The 21,777-nt window shown below is 39.1% G+C and overlaps 2 protein-coding genes across 3 annotated transcripts; one reads left to right on the top strand and one right to left on the bottom strand.

Moving 5' to 3' along the window:
* Positions 1–689: 689 nt before the first annotated feature.
* On the bottom strand, positions 690–13,335 carry smim14 (small integral membrane protein 14). Of its 2 annotated transcripts, none has more exons than XM_008278409.1 (5): positions 13,179–13,335; positions 9,821–9,941; positions 9,020–9,068; positions 8,712–8,863; positions 690–3,288 (listed from the first exon to the last, which is right to left on the bottom strand). In XM_008278409.1, the coding sequence occupies exons 2-5, from the start codon at positions 9,893–9,895 to the stop codon at positions 3,250–3,252; spliced, it is 315 nt and encodes a 104-aa protein (XP_008276631.1). In that variant the 5' UTR covers positions 9,896–9,941; positions 13,179–13,335; the 3' UTR covers positions 690–3,249. The 2 variants fall into 2 exon arrangements, with proteins under 2 accessions (XP_008276631.1, XP_008276630.1); XM_008278408.1 differs by having other exon boundaries at positions 9,821–9,916.
* A 1,851-nt stretch (positions 13,336–15,186) lies between these two features.
* On the top strand, positions 15,187–21,723 carry ube2kb (ubiquitin-conjugating enzyme E2Kb (UBC1 homolog, yeast)). The gene is made up of 7 exons (XM_008278400.1): positions 15,187–15,414; positions 16,363–16,456; positions 16,559–16,617; positions 17,442–17,524; positions 17,642–17,741; positions 17,960–18,088; positions 18,674–21,723. Exons 1-7 carry the CDS (start codon positions 15,352–15,354, stop codon positions 18,746–18,748), a joined length of 603 nt encoding a protein of 200 aa, XP_008276622.1. The 5' UTR covers positions 15,187–15,351; the 3' UTR covers positions 18,749–21,723.
* Positions 21,724–21,777: the final 54 nt, after the last annotated feature.

Raw genomic sequence — 21,777 nt, 5'->3', positions numbered from 1 at the left:
AAAAAAACAACAACCTACAAACACAATTTAATTCAATGTGACAGTATGTGACAGAGACTACATCTCTGAAATATGGCTACTTGATTTTTCTAATTCGGACTTCTGGATCCTCAATTGAACATCTGAATACATTTTAGCATAATAAAGACTATTTTGTCAGTCACTTACAACCCTACATCTACAGCTGCAAGTGTGTACTAAAGTATCTATCATTTGCAAACCAATATACCACTGTATCCTGCAGTTTAGTGGAAGGAGTCAAGCCATGTACTTGAGTAAATGTAGAAATGCCATAATTTTAAATACTGCTTTACAAGTGAAAGTCCTGCATTCAAAATTGCATTACTACTAATGTACTGACATGCAAGCATTGTTTTCATCTTGTGGTTGATCTAGGGGTAGTTTAATGTGGAACAAGTACCACCTGTTTTCTATGGTAAAACAAAACCTGGAAAATGACTCTTAACTTAAGCTGTAAATGTGATGGAATAAAATGTAGAATAATTATTAAACTTAACTTTTTTTCAACACTGGTTATACACTTAAATTGCTTTGATGCATTCACGGAGGAAAATTTCACTTCTGTATACATGTGTAATGTTTCAGCAGGACTAATTTAAGACACAAAATACAGTGTTCAGATACATAGACAAAGTTGTGCTTGATTCCAACAAAACACAGACAAGCAGTAAGACTAAAGTCTTTTTTAATTTTTTCTTTTGTTGTAGGAAAAGTGCATAGTTGAAGCCCTTTTACTCTTAGACAGTAACAGTGTAAATTGAGGTCTCCTGTGATACCAGACAGTCCACTTGTTCTTCTCAGTGATCTAGTATGGCTTCCCCACTGCATTATATACAACATGTAAGGTTTACACAACACTTTCCTTCTTTTAGCTCTTCCCTGCCATCACCCAAAGGACTCTAGAAAGTACAAAAAGTTCAGAGAACATTTGCTGATATGGAAATGAAGATAAACTTGGCCCACAGATGTTACAAATCATGTCATGATTTTAAACTTTTGCTGTGATAAAGAAAGACTCTTCCTAATACATACACAGTACTGCACGATATAGGTGATCACATTTGACACTAGAGAAACAGTACTGCTGTGTGATGTAATATAACAGCCAATAACAGACACACACAGATAATATCAATTTCTTCAGTTTGTTTTAAAAGAGGGTGGATTCCTTTCTGTAACTTTGTAAGCCTGTTGTACGTGTGTGTAGTTGGTTAGGTAAACAAACACAATTTGTCATCGTTCATATTTTCCTGGTCACAGATTTCTTTTAAAACCTTGTTCTTGCTGATAAATCTTCTATAAAATTAACTAGATGTTAAATGAATCATTCGCGTAGCAAAGTTCTGGACCAAGTAAATAATCAAGGAATGCTGCAAGAACATACCCTTGTAGTGTAAACCACATAGTGATAAATGTTACTTTTGTTATATCATTATATAGTGAAGTGGAATCTCTCAGCTGCAGGATCCAATGTGATTGTTCAGTCAGTGGCTCTGGGAATATGTGGGTTGAATGATTCTGTTATGTGTGGGTAACTAAAATGGAATCAGTGTTTCTGTATTGTAGACATGGCTGCTGTATCACTGAATAATGTTCCCAAAAAGATACATGTAAGAAAGATAAACATGATTGCGGACCATTCTCTCCTCGTTTCTCCATCACAAAATACAAATGACCTCATATTGCTGTTTTTCACAAAACGTTCTTTCAATTTCTGAGCCACAAATTCACATTGGCACTGTTAAAACACATTTTCACTCATTCACTACTCATCAGTTTGACATGCTACGATATAGAAGTTGTGAAGCAGAAACTTTGGATTGCTGTCATTGTTCAGACACCTGAATCACTACATTAGACCTTCAAAAAGGAATGAACAAAAGTGCTAATGAAATAAATTTTTGGCTACTTACATTTGTGTCTACAGAAATTTCTTCTAACCACACCAAAATTACAGTACACACAGTCATCTTAATATGACAAACTGATCTTGTCCGTGCCGAGTTTATTGTCTCCATCTGCATGCCTGCAATTCATTTCATTTTGTGAAATGAATCTGTGAGCTTTTAATATTCTTTAAACTCACTTGCACCTCTTATGACTGAGGAGAATAACTGTTTCCTGTGCTTCAAATATTTTGCTCACACTTTCTAGATTAACTAATAACTTATTGCAAATGTATTGCCATCTCAATCACACACACCACGGTAACCAAGACGTTATTCTTGGAAATCCAGTTTACATAGCAGACCTGACTATTTGCTGGCTTCGGCATGTATGTGATTTAACTGAGGCCTAAATGTAAACATACAGGACTATTTCACTGCATTAACACAATTTTACTGTAAATAAAATCCTATTGAAATTCAGAATGTAAGCTAATCAAATAAGCGTATTAAATTCTGTCATTCTGCTGGTTTAAATATGCCATTAACTACTTATGTGATATGACATCATGACTGGCACCGTTTAGAGTTTAAACTTTAAACTAGAAAGAGTGGAATGTTTCAGAAAAAAACTGAAGAACCCGCCACCATTCATTACTCAGAAAGCACAGGAACAACAATTTAACCACCCAGCAGGGAATTCTTTGCTTCCCCTTCCTTCTACCCCCCAAACATGTGACATGTTCCTTCATTTTGAGTTCACGTCCGAGTTTCTGCAGATGTGTCAGCACCAGAGCTGGGATCAGGGACGAACTCCAAACAAAGCCACACCTCATGGTTTAAGACTTGGTGAAGTGTCATATAGAGCCCAACTGATATTTAACTTTGCCAATGTTATCTGACAGCCCGTGGTATTAGCATATATGCTAGCCGATATGCAACATATATGCTAATAGTTGTGTGTTTCTGCTAAAATTGTATGCCGTTATTAAATTCCACGTGATATCTATTGATAAATGCCGCTAAGGTAACCAAAACTAAAGTGGAAGCCGAATAACTGCAGATGGTATATATATTGTGTGTTTATGTAAGAAAATGATTATCAACCTCTATATTATTAAATTCAATGGCACATCTGTACTGGCCTCATAACTCCAGCATCAGTTGGGCTCTAGTATCAAGAGTCAAAGACAGATCTGCAGTGGCGTTAGAAGAGGAAAAAAGAAAAAGATATGTGAATGAAGGTTGACAGGGAGATGACGCTGTCCTGGTCACAGTTACTAACTAACTGTGCGGCTGCAGTCAGAGCAGGTGGATGATAGCCGGTAGTCTGGCTCCAGTGCTAATCAACCGGTGGTGCTGGGGGCTCTCTTCTATCGCTCTGCAAACCAAAACAAGGAGAAGTTCATTTTTTACAACAGAAACAAGCAAACAATCTGGCTGATGCAGCCAATAAGCACATCCTGAATCCAACATCATGACGACAAGGGGGGAACATACTGTCCCATATGACTGTCTTAAGACATCTGCAATTTTATTAGGTTTCAAACACCCAGGGTCTGAGTCAGTGTTAAAATAGAGTTCCAGGTTACTTTGTGGTCAGCTTTACAGAGTAAATGTTTAGTTTCTAGGTTCCTAGCTTTGGGAGAGGCTCATCCTTATAAATATGGACCTAACATAGCAACTGCATAAATGATTTCTCTATTTGGTAACACTGCTGCCGCCTTGAATGAATGAGACTAAAAATATTTTAAAAATACACACAGGACACAAGTAAAGTATGATAAAGTAAAAACAACCACAAAAAAAAAGTGCACTGTTCATTAGACTTTGATGACATAAGACGAAGTTTCCAGACATGACAGACAGCTTTTAATGCACAGACCATTTTTAAATATTAGAATAGAAGAAGAAGAGCATAAACTTCAGTTCCGCATCCAATTTAAAATTTCACATTTAAGGCCATTCACAACCTCGCCCCCCCCATACCTCTCTGCCCTCCATGTTCACACTCCCTCCCGCTCCCTCCTCCTCCATACACCTGTCTGTCCCCTCCGCCCGTCTCACTACCACAGGGAGCAGAGCATATAGCCGCTCTGCTCCCTGTCTCTGGAATTCATTGTTATCCCAACTCAGAAACATCGATTCACTCCCCCAATTCAAATCACAATTCAAAACTCATCTGTTTAGGACTGCCTACTCCTTCTAGCCTATTGTACTGTCTGTATAATTTAGTGATTTTACTTATTTTTAATGTTGTTTCTTTTAATCGATTTGTGTAATGTATGTACGGTGTCCTTGAGTGCCGAGAAAGGTGCCTCTAAATAAAATGTATTATTACTACTATAATTATTACTATTATTTATAATAATAATAATAATAATAATAATAATAATAATGTCACTATAAGATTAGCAAGAGCAGTAACCATGTAGGGGGAAAAAAAATCAAAAATGCATCAGTGTGTCTGGAAGTACTTCAGCAACGAGGTAAGTTAGGAGTTATCAGGTCACATGGGTAACCGGAGAACGTGTTTACAAGCACTGTGATAACCTGGTCACTGTAAATTTGTGTACTTTCAGCAGGTCTGATTTCTACACCTGACCTTATTTTGGAAGCACGGGTTATTTACAGAGAGAAAGTGCTGCGTTAGTCCTGATTTCCTGCAGATTTATATCACACTGAGACAGGCAGGCAGGCAGACTGTAGGAACCAAAATGTGAATTTATCCTGTTTTGCTTGTTATTTATTTTGGCTGCAGGTGTTCTTTTGGTTACCATCACTTCCAGTAACTGGCATCGGGGTGTGGTTTCACAATATTTACCTGTTTACCTGTATGGAAAGATTTTAGACAACAATCAAGAGGCCAACTACTACATCTACTGCCAACTACTGCTGGTGGTCCTTTCTTTTATGTAATAGACAGTGTAAAACTTATCTGGAAATCAGTATGTTTTGTTTTGTTTTTTTTTTACAATCAGATCACAGTTAAGACCCTCTACACTACAACCTATCCTGCATGGACTAGATTCTGCTTTGACTGATCATATGGACTGCTTGAGCTCAGAGTTGGGGACTGAATGGTAATTTTGGAACATTTGGACTAGAGAAGTCATTCCAAAACATGTATTTGACTGCTGCCACAGTCTTGTTTATAGCAGCATGTCACAGCCACCAATGTTGTGTTTGGTGCTGGTTGGTTTGTGTTGATTTGCTTTGTGTATTTGATGCAAGTTTGACCACAGTTTGGAAAATGAGCCAAACTGCTCATGGCTGCTTGTCCATTGGGGACTGTAGGTGTTGGCTCATGTGTGCTTGGTTTTGGGCCAATTTGACTGCTTGTTACTCTGTGGCTGTCATGCTCTGTTGAGATGGGGGAAAAAACCCCCCCCAAAAACAACAACTAAAAAAAACACAACAAGGTTGAGCTGTTGACCTATTGTGAATGTGGTTCATCTGTTAAGTGGCATTTTATTTACTGCTGCATATTTTTGATAAAATAGAGGACAGGAGGAGGAAGGTCACATTTGCAGCCAAGTGTTGGCGGGAAAACTGAAACTCTTCAAAGGGAATGTCAATTAAATGTGAAAATAATTAAAGGGCTCGCATTAGAATTAGTTATTGTATTGTTCCCTGATGACAAACAAAAAACCTGCAGTGATTGGTTTGAAAGCATGAAAAGACACAACAGAAGGTATTAAACAATGACTTTTAAACTAGGAGACTCTTTTTGCAAATGTGTCATGTCGCTGCAGATATACTCCTGCAAAGTCAGGCATTTCTCTCATTTCCTGCCAGGCACCTGTCAAATTAAAGGATAAAATTACCACACTTATGCTCAGCATGACGTTCTCTCCTACCAGTCAAACATTACGGCAACGTCCAGCATACAGGATGACATGCAACCAACTTAGTGACAGTAAGTCAAACGTTGGAAGCAAACAAAGTTCTCCTGGCTCAAGCCCCAGAGTTTGAAGTGTTACGTCTGAATGTATAACTGCTGAGGATGAAGTAGCTGCTCACATGGTACAACAAAAACTACTTAGGGAGAAACACTTGGAAGAATAGAAGGAGCAGCTGAGGGGGAAAAAGGAACAGCTGGAGCTGGGAAAAAAAGGTACCGGGAGTCTCAAAGAGATCCAGTGCTTAAAGTAAATTATCTAAAGTGTCTGATGGTGTGGAGTCATATTTTGAGAAAGGACAGCAGGAAAAGGAAGCACTTAATGTTAAAGTAGATCTTTTTGAACCAAACTTACAAGACAAGCACACACATGGACAAATCCTACCAAAGCATGATGCACCAATTCAGAAACACTAATATTTACAACTCTAATCCAATCTCTTTATGCAGCTCCTTTGACACTCCATGCAGCTATAAATGTGACATATCTCGCTACATTATCTGCTTCATGCAATAGTACCCAAAGAAATACATTCTCCATCATAGAAAAGCAAAGCAACATCACTGCATTATTAATCCAGCAACAGCGTCTCTCCTTAATGACCAAGGAGATTTATTTATTTTTTATTTTCTAGTTTTTGAGAGTGACCAAATGTTCATTAAATGCTTTCACATGCCTGTTATACACTAGTCATAATAAAGAAGTAAATTTTAAAAATTCAAAGGAGAATTGGGATTTTCAGGCACATAACACAACTGAAGAGCTACCTGTAAAGATATGGTGGATTTCCTCAAAGGAAAGGGAAGATTATCATTTTTTTGAAATCAAAGATGCTCCTACAGTGAGCCAAGATGTAAGAAGGTTCAAGTCACAGCCTCACGCAAGAATAAAAGAAAGCATATTTGCCGAAAAACAATAAGGGAACTAAGGAAAGGGTTTAATAGAGCCGTTCTGTTCTGTAGTCATGCTTTGGAGAGGTGTCCACAGTTGGAAATGAGGACAAAATTGCTTTCCTAAAAGAGAATGAAGTATGTTTTGGCTAGTCTGTGCAAAGCACACATCAGCAAAGACTGCAGGAAGTGACTCAGCTGCAACATATGCAGTTTAAAGTCTCCCAGAATGCTGCATATTAACCAAAGTAAGAAGGAAATGGTCAAGGAGCGAGCAGAAGTAAAGTAGGCAGCTGCAGACAGTACTGCAGCCTGTGTTCAGACAAGTGCTTTTACTGAGGCCACCGAGTTGCAAAATCCCCAAAAGCGCCTGTAAAAGTAAGGCCAGGAATGGGAATTCAGCTGTGCATACTTATGCATTTCTTGGCCAAGGCAGCGCTGCATCGTTTTGCACAGTGGGGCAAAAAAATGAACTTAATTCTCAGGAAAGACAATAAAATATTCTATTGAGAATTATTTGTTAAAGGAATGTTGTTGAAATCAGCACTGTTTCAAGCCTTGAGGATGCTGAACTTGACAGCATTGATTTATATGATCTGCCAAGCGTATACACTCAGGAGTACGCCTGTGCACAAAAATACCCTAAAAGATCAAAATATTGATCAATGGCCTCATTTGAGGAACGGTCATCAGATGGACTGAAGACTCTGGAACCACTGGACACTATCTGGAGTGAGGGGAGATAGACCTACGTGTAAAACCATGCTTGGTTTGATGGTTAATGAACCATTAGGAGAAAAATTGATGATGCTTAGGAGCATTAAGTGTCAACAATGGGAAAAGCAGTTCAATACTGACATTCATGAGCGTGTCAGGAATATCGAAGACACTTCAAGAGAAGCTCACCAGTTCTTGGAATTAGTCTCAACATTTGCCTGATGGATGACTGTTATTACACTGGATTACCAACAAAGGAAAGAGAGACGCTTGCAAACAATGTACACTAAACATAAAGAGAAAGTTCAAGAGATTCTTCCTTTCTTTTGAACTACACCAATTTCATGACCCTGACATGGCATCTAAAAAGTTCATGCAGAGAAGGTGCCAGTGGTGGAAACTAACTTATTTGGAGGCTTTTGTGTTAGTTTCAGTTACACTTTAGTTGGAATCACTTTAATTAGGGGGACTCATTGCTTTGTAACTATTTCTCCTTCATCCAGCTGGTGTAACTTTGCACGTCTGCAATATATCATCATAAATGACAGAGAAATCTGCATTCTCCAGGAGATATCAGGTTTCTCTAATCCCCTAACCTGATCAGACATTAAAAAAAACTGTTTACATGACATTTAAGAAATTAGCTGAATGAAAAAGTTGACTGTACCCTGGTAATTTCAGCGCATGTAAAGACATTGAGTGATACATAAAAATATATAGAGGATGATTAGAGGAGTACCAAGTATTGCTCAGTGCTTCACCAGGTGTCTTATCAGTCTGATAAAAGTTCTTGATTACATGTGTTTATGTGCTGAGTGTGTGGTCGCTACCAAAAGCACTTATGGTTTATTTTTCCTAATTACATGTTCCCTCTTGCGGTTGCCAGCCCTTCTTGCTCTTCAGTACACACTGTACCCAAAGACTTTTTCTCTTTTTAACATGAACTTCTCTGAAAATCTGTAAAAACATGGCAGTAAATAGTTTTAACTTTACAGGAGATATGCTTGATAACTACAATAAATCATTTTAAGTGCTCATTTTTTTGTTATTATTATTGATTACTTAAATCAATCTTAATCAGCATTTTTAAAACTAGGTTAATGTGTAAATAAACAAGTTGTGTTTTATTCAAATTTAAGAGGAAGGGATTCTCCCTGATAAAACCAAATTTACTGGTGCATTTTGATTCATTGTGCATGTGGTGCTTGAGTGTTAAGGTAAAAGCAAAGGCAGAGCATTAACTTTTAACATTTGAGATGTCCTTGTTATATAAAATGAGTGTGATCGGTACTGACATTGTGGGGTCCAGTGGGTTTTCCTGTCGGACGGGCACCCCTGAGACTGGATGGGCGCAGTAGAAACAGGACCAGAGCCACCACCATCCATCCCATAAGAAACATGGGGAGGGTCAGGTCACCTCCACCCACTGACCCGCTAGGACCTGGCACTGAAGACAAAAAACAAACAAACAAACAAAAAAATACACATACGTGATCTATTATTTCTCCTCTGAAAGCTTGTTCCAGTTTCTACATGCTGTGACATTATGACAAAAAACACACAAGGTCAGATGTGAACTACACTAAACAGTGGGCATACGTACATTCCTGAGGGCACTCCGTGTCTGTGCAGTAGGACTGAGATTGCCTGAGCTGAAAGAAAATTACAGAAGGACAAATTATAGACCACCTCTGTCCCCATCTGGGAAGAGAAAAAACACACATGGGCAATAAACACACAGGCTACTAAACTGTACTTCATAAACCTGGACTTCAAGATTACATTAGCAATAGTGTGTAATATCGAGCACATATTCAAATTTTAACCTTGCAAAACAACCTGCTGGCCTCTGCCTGCTTCCTGAAATATACTGTACAGCCATGACAGGCAAAAGCTATGCAACTTGCGCAGGTATTTGGACAACACCCTTTATCCTGTAAGCAAATCAGAAGTCTCAGAGGGTGGTTTCAAGCTCTCAGCCAATTGCAACGTGCCATGCAAGTTACACCTGTGCAAAAAAGTAAATGAGGTAACCTCTCTGACAACACCCGTTGCATTAAGAGAAGTATATTTTCAAGCTCAATGCAAATCTTACAGCCACAGTGCAGCAAAGTAAAATGTCTTTGCATCGCAGATCTGATAGGATCAAGATAAACAAGTAGGAACCAGAATGTGTTGGCTTAGTGTCACTCAGTAGCTTTTCATTTCCTTCTCCCCTCCTCTACAGACTTTCATTTACTTGCAACTTGAACATCTTTTCTTCTGTCTCTCGACTTTAGCCAGCGTCATATTCACTTCACATTACATACTTGGAATACTTTGACCTGTCCCTCAACTCCGCCATAATCAAATCTGAAACTTAAATTTCAAGTGACATTGAAAGACTCTCGGTTCCATGGCTTACCAGGTTGATGAGGCGCCTCATAGCATACTCCTGAGTGCAGATGCACTCGCAAGGGTCAAAGCCTCCCTCTGCCATTTCTCACCAGACTGTATCCACTTTGGAACAAAAATGCTGTCTGTAACTAGGACATAAATGAACAAGTGAGAGAAACCTAATGCCACCTCTTGCTGTACTGCTGTATTGTTGTTCCACAAGCACACACAGATTTAGGGGAGGAGACTGTTCAGCTCGAGACAGTCAGCATTACTCTGTGGCAGTATTATCTTTCTGCATGTAAACAGACAAAGCTGGATTTTTTGACTGCATTTATGTTTTCTAGCTGTTGCTGAACATGTACAAAAGCCCGTATTATGCCGGTCAAATCAGTATAGGTTATCACATTTCATTGTAACGACCATAAAAGTGAAAGTGAGATCAGAAATACAGATTACAACAGGACTAAGTACAGCTTTGTGCAAAATTACTTAAATGCCTTACAGTAGTTGCATTAAAAACTGAACAGTAGGGCAATATCTCTCATGTAAATTTACAAATGAACAGTTTAGGTTAATTACATTAGAAATACAGGTCCCACAGTAAAAACTCAATGCAACTAAAGTCAGTGCAGCTGTCATTGCTGACATTCAAGTCTTTTATTATTTCAATACTTCATATGTCCACCTTTATTTTTAAAGACAAACTCAACTCTCCTCAGCATGAAGGGTACCAGATTTCTGAAGAGACATTCTGTCATTTTTCAAAGACATTTTTTTCAACTGCTCTTTGTTGGAGGGGTGATGTTGTTCTGCTTGTCCCTTTAAAACATCCCAAAGGTGTTCTAGTGGATTCAGGTTAGGTCACATACTTGGCCGGGTAATTGTTTTCACTTTGTTCTTCTTTAGAAACTCGTGGGACTTTGGCAGCATCTTCCTCTTTTGTCAAGTATCTAGAGACTGGGAGTTATCTTTTCAACCAGTATTGTGGAATATTCACACTCAGCCCGGATGCAGTTGATGTTATAGAGCGTCCTCCAAACTGTCTTGACTGTCATAGAAACTTGGGTTTCCTTTTGATAGTCTCTGTGCCAAGTATAAAGCAGCTACCTGACAGGTCTTCAGAGCTAAATAGTGTACTGCTTGTACAATCTATGGCATCACTTGAGCTGTACACTCATGTAGATAGGCTAATTGGAACTCATGTGTACTCAGTTCTGCTTCAGTGATCGCTGGTTTTCAGACTTGCGTGTCAGTGATCACGGGTGTGTTGACTTTTGTTGAACTGAGTTTCTACTTTGAGGCCTGTATTTTCCATACATACAGTGTCCGTTTTAGATTTTTTGACAAGAGGAAAAACTGAAGAATTGCCAACTCAGAAAGGATGCAACTACTGACTTTTGACATTTAAGTGATATTGCACAGAGGTGTGCTCATTTCTGTTTAATACTGTAAATAAAATTTAACTGACGAATGTTTGTGACTTTACTGAAAATTGCCTTAATTTTTAAAAATCAATTTAGGACTTTAACATCAACGTATACATATTTTAGAGTTGATTCTAGCAGCCCCTGTTCATTAACAACTATGGTTTGAACTGTATTTTATGATGCACCTGACTTCAATATTAAGCCAATTAAGAGTCTGCATGCAAAGAGCCTGCCATTAAAGTGGCTCATAATTCCAAGAACTTATCTCATTACTTGACACCCAGCTGTCATTATGGGAGGGAGGTGCAGATGAAAGAGAGCAATTATTACTCTGAAGAAGAAAGGAATGGATTCTGTCTGATAGAATTTGCCAACAAAAACGAATTATCAAAAGGTCTGGCATTAGTTGTAGGGGACAAAAAAACCGTTAAGCACACAGGCGGCTAATCATAGCTGTTCAAATGACACTAAATTTCTGAAGCTTACACCCATATTGAAATAAGAGAGTACCTTTCCATAACATCATGTTGCTCAGTTTTGCTTCTTTCTTTTTTTACATGACCATACATAATAATTTCTCAGAAGACACTTGTACTTGGTCTTTTAAAGAGATAATATCCAAGATAGGTACAGAGTAGTATACTTCCCTGTTGAAAGATAGTCACTTTCCACCAAAAAATATGCAATGGACTCAGTGCCACAAAATTACGTTAATCCTGTCTTGTGAAACTTTTATCTGCAATGTCTCGCAGTAAGAATTTCACAAACACTGTCAACATAACCTTATGACCAATGTTTTTTTAGTTTCCAAACATTCCTGTAAATGTAAAGTTTCTTATAATCCGAAGCATCAGAAACTTTTGTTGGACACATCCTAGGTTTTTCTGTCATAGGCTCCATTGTCTCTCTGCCATTGCTATGGTTGCTCATGTCTTCACATGCCAGTCATTGCTGGTTGACGTGAAGCACATCATTACTGGTGCAACAGCGCAGAAATGTGACCACAGGCACCATATTTAAAACTACAGTATACAGCAAAATACAGAGATTTACGGGGTTCTGATGGACTTAATCAGCATTGAGTGAAGTTGTTGGAAAAGGGCTTAGAAAAAAATTTTTTTAAAGGTTTTTTAGGTTTCTTCTTATTTCATTTTCCTGTAGCCAACCAGCCTAACCAAAATATTGGCCCCTTTAATTCACTTGTCCAGCTGTAGTCTGTACCACAATAACGTCAAAAGTCAAACACGTTATAATTGACTTAAGTTTATGACAATTGCCTGGCTAAAACAAACTCAGCCTAAGGCAAAGGTTCTGCAATAAATGAAACGCTCATGAGGGTTATATTAAGTTCTTCTTGAAAAGAGGAGGATCGAATCAACTTTATGGCCATTTTGAAGGCCGTAGTTGGTAGTGCTGTTGAAACTCTATTGGCTTATACCAACAGGAGGTGCTTCTCCTATTTTCTCATCCCTATTTACATAAATGACAGTAGACTAACAGAAACATGCCTCTGTATAAATCAACACAGTTCAACAGCAACTCGTACAGTTGAATCAACGCCTCTCTCGGATGGTTCAAACAAAAGCACCGCATTTTGAATGCAGGATTCAATGCAGGACTGTTGCATTAGGCTGCAGTAGTTATAGCATTTAACACGGACACGTTATATTTTCCATGGGTGTCAGCCTGCATATTTGTCCAGGGACGAAAACACAAACCCGGTTGCCAGTTTATGAAATCCAATCAAAGGCAGCTGTTACCGCCTCTTCATTAACCCACGCTGGACTTTTGCATTAACATTGTTTTTGCTTTAGAAGTAATTTAGCTTAACGTTAAACTAGCTTCTTGCTAATCCATCCAGCCAAACCAGACAAAACTCACAGCCGTGTCTGCCCCCCCCGACTATTAATTATTGGATACGGACGTGACATCGAACCGAGTCAAAACGCGACTTACTTGAGCTTTGCGATGTTCAGAAAACGGTAACCGTCTTCAACGGGCCCGAGCTGCACGACTGTTCTCCGCAGAGACCATCAAACTGCAGACATGTCAACCCACCGTCTGTGTTTTGTTTAATACACGTGAGCCGAGCAGCTATTCTTCGCGGAAAGACATCCGGGACCTCGGAGGGGCTGGTCCCGGGAGGGGCGAGATAAACGTCTCCTATTGGTCCAAACGTTTGATCGACGGGTCTTTGGGCCAATCACAGTATGCAACGACAAATCCGTCTGGATAGTAAACAAACAGTCCAGCTGCCTGTCATCACACAGAGGCAGATCGACTTCCAACATCTGTACAGTTGTGTAACCCAATATATGATGCTGGAATGCAGTCGAATACTCTAGTTTAGGAAATTACTTTAAAATTCTACACTAGTATTTAACATTTTAAGCTACTTTGTACTTCTATGTCACAACATTTCACGAGTAAATATGGTACTTTTGCACAATTTTGGTATTTTTACATAGAAAACATGTCGTCAGTTTCTAATTTATGTTTCATTATCAATAAGAGGGGCCATTCTTCTGTATAATAAATACTTCCATGATAGTATTTCCATTTTCACTTCTACACTCCTTCCACCATTTTAGAATACACAAATATATGAGGATTTAACATGGACGTTTAACTAAAAGGTTAAACTACAGCCATGCATTCTGCACATCAGCTGACTATATGTTTTGTAATTTATCCAGTTTTACATAATGTTATTTTGTTCACCACGTGCCAGCCTGTCAGTCAGTCAAAAGTGTAGTATGCGATTTGGTTTGTGAGTTTTCATATGAAAACCTGTTTGCCAATTACTTTTTAATACAGGAAACATTAGATTATTTCAGCCATACCTCATATCTCAAATATGTCACAATTTCAAAAAGTAGTGTCACACTTAAATAAAACTATCTAATTTTTGCTCTGTTCTGTAAAAGTACAGAACAGCGATATGTGCTTAAGCATCAAAAGTGAAAGTAGGTCCCAAGCAGAGCAGTCTTTCTAAGTGTTGTTATATTATATAATGTGTGAGACATTTCAGTGTTCTTTGTTGCTGAAGATGAGATAAGTTTGTTGGGAAATTGTATCATATTTTATGAATTTGAATATTTTTTCTGTATGTTAAAATCTGCAACTTCTGCAGGTTGTCAGACAGCTGTTTTGCTGATTCCAAAAAGTTAGCAATGGCTCTGTCTCTGTCTCCTCTGCCTTCATCACTAAGATGACTGATATTTTCATCAACTTGCAGTTCTCTTCTTTTCTGCATTGTTGAGTGATAATTTAGTTTGGATTATTCATACACAATTTATGCCCAAAGTAATAGTGACTCAAATTTTTTTTTTCAGCCATCAAGTGTGAATTTTGATTATTATTTTTTTTTAAATAAATCATATTCTTAAAACATAATTTCTTGCATATATTAAGAGACTTTTTCATTTATTTTTCCAGAAGATGCTGTAATTATTTTATTACTGTGATAATTTAAAAATGAATCACAGATGAAGTCCTGCTGTGTAGACTTTGAAAAGAAAGAAATAGTTGTTATTAGTAATTTCTCCTATCTGTAGATGTCTGTCAAGTCTCAGTCGGTATATTAGGAGTGATTGTGTAGTTATGTCATCTCCTGTCTGACCTGCCACTGGAGTAAAAAATCAGTTACACCTGTCAGCCTCTTGTGTTAACTCTTTTTTATTTCCTAATTCCAGTTCATACAAAAATAAAATCCCCCACACAGTCAGATGTAAAATCCTGACAGTCACCATAGTGCCACACGATCAGGTGCGCTCGGCACATGATGAGAAATGTCCTGAAGGCGAGTTTTCAAAAGAGCTTAAACCCATGTTGTCTGTCACCGGAGCTCATTAATGAAAGTTCCAGTTTGTGCTCCGTGCAGCTGCTCGCTGGGTGCATGTTCTGGACGGACTGACGCTGCGCGCTGGGAGGCAGGCAGGCAGGCGGTCGACGGCAACGGTGAGCTCCATCTGAGATAAACAAGAAGCGGTGGACGGTGAAAGTGAAAGGAGCTCCGTAACTGTGAAAAAAGCACCGAGCAGGCAGTCCCCACACAAGACAGACAACACAGGGAGAGAGAGGCCCCGGGTCTAGCTTCGAGGCGGCAGCAGCAGCTCAGCAGACAGCCATGGCTAACATCGCGGTCCAAAGGATCAAGCGGGAGTTCAAAGAAGTTCTCAAAAGCGAAGAGGTGCGGTAACGTTTCTGGCTTTTTTAAAAAATGTTTTAATTGGTATTATTTTACTTCTCTCTATTTTCCTTCTTGTTGTTGCTGTTTCAACTCTGTTAAAATGTGCAGTGTCAGTAGGTGTTATGGCAGAACAGAATTACCTTGGCCAGGTCTTGGTCCTGTGTTGCGGTAGGTGAGGCCCAGATAGGAGAACTTTAGCTAGCTTTAGCCTCACGTCAGCGTCTGCTCGAACCGCTCCTGTTGTGCCAGGTGGGTGTGTTCAGGAAACACCGGGGATTCAGCTTTGTCAACTGACAGGCCCTCTATTCCTAACAAACAATACCGCATACCTTTAGGTAATTACCCCACCAAACCAAACCTGCTTTGTGTTTGCTTCGACACACGCCTCGTATAATGTACCGCAGCTGTTTCGCACCTTAAACGAGTTACTGTCAGGTCGGTTGAGCAGCTTGTAGCGGTGCTAACGTTATTTTGACATATCATCCACAGTTAGCATTAGCATGTGGTGTTTTGCTATAACGTTATTCAACTGAATAAACTTATTATACGTTAATCGGCAGGCTGGTGGGAATGTGAGATGTAATGTTCGTTTAAAAGAAGTATGTTGTCAGACTACTACCTGTCAAGTTCAGGTAATGTGGGTTTTTAGTTAACTTTGGCTAGCCCGGCTCCACTAGCAGGCTATCTGTGCTGCTAACGTGAATGTCCCAACGCTTTCCTCTGAAACTGTACAACAAACCGACTTTATTTTTCGTATAAAATTACACCCGGTGTGCCTTTACCGGCTAAAATATCCGTAGCTTCACGTTTGTAAGTTTAAGTGTTTGCTTTCATACTTGAGGGGCAACCTGTCAAGACATAGACAGGGACCTGATTCACCTGACCACCAGGAAAATTCATTGTGTGTGTGTGTGTCTCTCTCTCTCTCTCATTTGTCCCAAACAACAGACAAGTAAAAACCAAATTAAAGTAGATTTGGTGGATGAGAACTTCACAGAGCTAAGGGGTGAGATCGCAGGTCCTCCAGATACACCATATGAAGGTATTGCCACACATCTGCACTGTAATGACTTGGCAAGATATTTATTACCACACTTGAGTGCCAGGATCTTTCAGGCTAAAACATTTTTTTTTCTTTTTTTAGGTGGCAGATATCAGCTTGAAATAAAAATCCCAGAAACATATCCTTTTAACCCGCCAAAGGTATGTGCTTTAATATTTCTCAGTGAGTTCATTTGAATACATACATAGAGCGTTTTTTTGGTTTCACAGTTTTGGACTAAATATATTTTGGTTTTAAAAAACCCTATTCTGCTAATTGGGTTATGAAGAACCTAAATATGCTCGCTGAAGTTAGATAGCATGATATTGTGGCTTGTAATAGCCTTATTAAGGTTTCTGATTGCCATCAATCTACATTTTATTACCAAAAAAAGTGAAAGAGAAAGTCTGCTACTAATGATGTTGGGGAATAATTTAATTGTCGTGAAGATCTTTGATTCCCAGTGACCAAATGAAACATATAAACATATCCCATAAAATTCTCTTCCACAGTTATTTTACATTGCTGTATTGCTACAGTTGATGGCAGCATTTCTTAAAAACCTTTTAAGGCATAGTTTATGCATGAAGCTGCCTGTTTTTGGCTTATCCAGCGAATTAAATACAGAGCAAATCAAGGCACTTCATCACATTGATGTTAAAATGCAAATATCCAGTGCTGCCATAAAGCTTTTCTGGCTCATTAATTTGTACCATTGCTCAGACAATGGCCTAATATACCAAGACATATTAAAAGGACAGCTACGTGGGGTGTAAACGGTACAACAAAATCTCAGACTGCTCACAATGTTATATCATCTCTGCCCAAAGATATCCCAGTATGAGTTTAAAAAAAAAAAGAAGATTGGACTCATTATCAGTACCTTAGTATGCATGTAAGCATTGTACCACATTGCAGTACACTTCCTCTTTTCCATCAGCTCACCATTCTGGTCTAGATAACCTGTCACACCTGTCTTCCTTAGGTGCGCTTCATCACTAAGATCTGGCACCCTAACATCAGTTCTGTGACAGGAGCAATATGTCTGGACATTTTAAAAGACCAGTGGTGAGTGAAACATATACCTGTACCCACTATGCTCATCATTCCGCTTTGTCCTCGCCTCAGCGGAAACAGTCACTTTAAAACACCCAACTGCTCCTTCTTTTCATCTGTTTCACCCAGGGCAGCTGCTATGACCCTGCGGACGGTGCTGTTGTCTCTACAGGCTCTTCTTGCTGCAGCAGAACCAGATGATCCACAGGATGCAGTAGTAGCAAACCAGGTGAGGAATACTTTTAATGTTTTTTTTTCTCGATGCAGTAAGACTTCTCAGCACTTTCGCTTCTTATTTTTTGATGGCAAATGGTACAGAATTACATTTTGGTATATGTCTGCAGCTTATTGCAGACCACTAAATGTACCGCCTGTCTCTCTCTGTCTTGTTAGTTCATTTTTTTGTTGTTAAATTTTGCTCACTAAACTTCCTCTCTGAATCCTCAGTATAAGCAGAACCCAGAAATGTTCAAACAGACTGCAAGGCTGTGGTCTCACGTCTATGCGGGCGCTCCGGTCTCCAGTCCCGACTATACGCGCAAAATAGACAAACTCTGTGCCATGGGCTTCGATAAGGTCAGAATCTCTTTTTGTTTTTGTTGTACTGTAACAAAACAAAGCACAATGTGGAACAGGAGATTTTTTTTTGACAGGAAAGCTGTAAGTCAGAAGTCAATATTTTTCCACGATCAGTTTTCATTTTTTTTAAGCAAAAGTGAAAAAATTCATTGGTTTCAGATTCTCAGGTGTGAATATTTTCAGTTTTTCGTAATATAAAAAAATAATAAACTGAGTTTTGATTTTTGAACTGTTGGTTTTGAGAAACCAGACATTAAACGTTTCATTTTAGACTCTGGGAAATTACTGTCTCCACTGTGTGGGACTTTCTTTTTGCTAATTATATGGACAGAATGATGAATTGAGAAAATACATAGCCCTGTTTGACAGCATGGGAGTCAGCAAGCAGGGGTGTAATTTCACTTTAGTAATCTGTACCTATCTTAAGATGCATTTCCAGTAAATGTGATTGCCATTTGTTCCACACTAAAAAGGCTGCTCAGTTCACAAGTCTAACATTAACATTATAAGGGCATGCAACTTTGTTGTTATTAACTTACACAGATTACAATCATTTTAATTATTCTTCCTCCTTGTATACAGAATGCAGTAATAGCGGCCTTGTCTTCAAAATCTTGGGATGTGGAAACGGCGACAGAGCTGCTCCTCAGCAACTGAAATCCAGCCAGGTGTGAGGATCCAAAAACTCCCTTCATCATAGCATCAGCCCCTCCCCGGCACCATTCCACCATTGCCTTTTTGTTAAGCAGACAACATCCCATTCATCATGGCAGTCTGAGCCTTCTTTTGTAACCGTTTACTTTGCTACAAACTCAACACCGGTAGCACCACAGTTGCCAATATGCACACCACCCTGTTGCCTGTCTGTCCCATCTATTCATTATGCTGACTCTTTTCTTCCACTAACTCAAATTGTGTGTGTAAAAAGCCCCGAAAAACTTTCAGTCATGCATCTTGTCTTCCATGCCCTTTTTATTTAGCCCTTTTCAGACATGGACTATGTAACATTGCCGACTTTATTAGTCTGTTAAAGTGATGGCATTCTGTTGTTTCTACATTGGTCACTTTATGTGAATGCTGCTCATGGCTTCATTCAGACCTACCCACCACAGTGATGCAGAGAGTGCTGGTACGGGCACAATATTTATCATACATGCAAAATTGGACAGTACATCATAATGATAATGCATAACAATGCACTAATATATAAATGAATATATGTATGTCTGCGATGTAACAAATATTTAACTGCAGCTCATAAGCTGTGACAGTGAAAAAACGTACACAGTGTGACCTGCTTTTACATCCTGATTGATCTTGTCTCCGTATCCAGGTCATTTATAATTATAAGTAGTTGTTGAATTTTTTTCTGCAGTTCCACCTGTAGATGTACACAACTCTCTCTTTGCTCAGATGGGTGCTGCTGCTGTCTGATGCTGCAAGTATTTAATACACTCAAACGACAGATTCCTACAAACAGCTGGAAGCAGGTTGATTTTGCCATGCAGTTTAAACTTGTGCTGTGTTTTCTAGAAGTCTTACTTGGTCAGACCTAGTAGGATCGCAATTTTTATGGAAAAGTGACAAGACGCTCAGTCAGACTTCATGCCGACACGTTCAGATGCCGTCAGATTAACGGAGGACAGAACATATCTGAAAGGGGCTTTGCATCTCTTCTGAAACTTTTTTCATCGATTTCTTTTTCTTAATATTGCAAAGGGTCGAAGAACTGCTATTGCCTGGTGGATTTTCCAGGGTAAAAATGTAAGGGAAATCCTGCATACTGCTCTCCCTATACATCACCTTCCTTCAGCAGCCGGTTGGACCGTGTGTCAGATTCTCCCTTACGGACTTCTAATACTGTAAAAGTCTTGCTGGATTAAATTTACTTGACTGGATAGTGCTGTGCATGAGCAGTGTAATGGGTTTTTCCTCAGCAGTTTTATCATAGATGCTTCAATCCACTGCAGAAGTTTGGATGTACAAGTTTTTCTTTCTGTATTGTAGAATTAGAAGAAAGATCACACACATGTACACATCCTCTGACATCTGCACACATGCACAGAAGAAAAAAGTTATCTGTAAATAGATGCGTGTAAATTTGAAAATACAATGGGGATATACTTTTTTTCTTACATGGCATTGTAAAACAAATTATTTTAAATATAAACTATGCCTAGTTTACAATTATATGGAGAGATATCTTTTTATGCTTTTGTGATCCATGAGGAGTCCCTCTGAATGTCATGGTATTATTTTATTTTTTTCCTTTCTTACTATTGTTATTTAGGGGTGGCACAGCCAAAAAATCCTGGCCCTAAAGGTGCAGGAGGTTAACAGCCAGCTCAGGCCCCTGAAGGTCATCACATGCTACACCACAATCCAATCGTTTCTTGTGTCTTTTCTCGTGCTTGCATGTTCTGTTGCCTTTAGTTCATTTGGCCAAATGATGTGGTGGCTGTCTGTTTGATTTAACATCCTGTCAGACTTGTGGATCTCGCAAGAATCTTCCTTATCAGAGACACCTGGGACCTCTGCACGGAAAAACCACCAAGCACGCCCAGTTTTGGTGTCACAACCTGTAGGGAACCAAAGCATTTTCTTTTCATTTTATGAGTATGTTACGGGAAAATGTTTTTCCTCTGCTGTGAACAGATTGGTCAGCGCGAAATGAGTGGCTCTGAATGTCATTAAGGATTTAGGTTTGCAGTGTTGTGGTGTTTTGTTTTTTTATTTTTAAACTCATTTCAGAGCGCTCATTTTCAGCCACGGATTAAGGATCTGCTCACTGTGGACGGAGGAGGAGCTGTACAACTCATCACTGATCCACTGCAGCAGCACTCAATCAAAACTTTGGCCATATATACAGGTATATAGGTGATGACCTATATTCCCAAACATGCTTTATTACACAGCCAAATAAAATGCTCACTGAGGTTGTCTTTGAATTATGTCCTGTGAGTAGTAAAAGAGGCTGGAACTCCTCTTTTATTCTATGAAGTAGATGGCAGGCCTGCAGTGTTCTCGCATATTACCATTTGAGGTACATGGACTGTAAAGACATGCTCAGCGTATAGAGAATTGGGGTGTAGATGCATCCTCACGCAGGGCCGTTTTTTTTTTGTTTTTTTTTAAAGAATTATCTTCCTTTTGCTTGACCTCCAGCTCAGTCCCTACCAGCAGTGACATAGAACAGTATGACATGGAGTTATTGTGCAAACGTCTCTGCTGACAATGAGTGAGATTCCAGTCAGAGCCAAAATACAAAGTTCAAAGGCAGGTAGAACGCACACACCATCTCCTTTTACTTGTAAATAGTTGGATTCAGTTCTTGATAAAGAGCCATCCCGCAATCGCTAGAGTGCACCGTCGATGACTGGATCTACGTTTTGTAAGAAAAAGCAAGGACAAAAAAAAGGAAAGAGGCCCCCTCCTCCCCGTCTTCCTGGTGTTCTCACTATGTACAATATTGCACGATGACGAAGCATAAAAAAGGGGCTGTTGCATCTCAGTTTCTCCATTTGGATTGAGACTTTCCTTTTTCTTGGAAGCAAGCATCAGCAGTATAAAAAGCATGGTTATTTATTGTGACAGTGTCATGTTTCTTTGATTAAAAAAAAGTGGAAAACCGAGTGTGCTTGTGTTTCTCAAACCTCACTTCAAAACACAGTGATCAAGACAAACGC

Source organism: Stegastes partitus, unplaced genomic scaffold, assembly GCF_000690725.1.
Source record: "Stegastes partitus isolate 25-593 unplaced genomic scaffold, Stegastes_partitus-1.0.2 Scaffold123, whole genome shotgun sequence".
In the NCBI taxonomy this organism is placed as follows: Eukaryota; Metazoa; Chordata; class Actinopteri; family Pomacentridae; genus Stegastes; species Stegastes partitus.
Note: the sequence above shows the minus strand (reverse complement) of the source record. Positions and strands in the feature narration are given on the sequence as shown.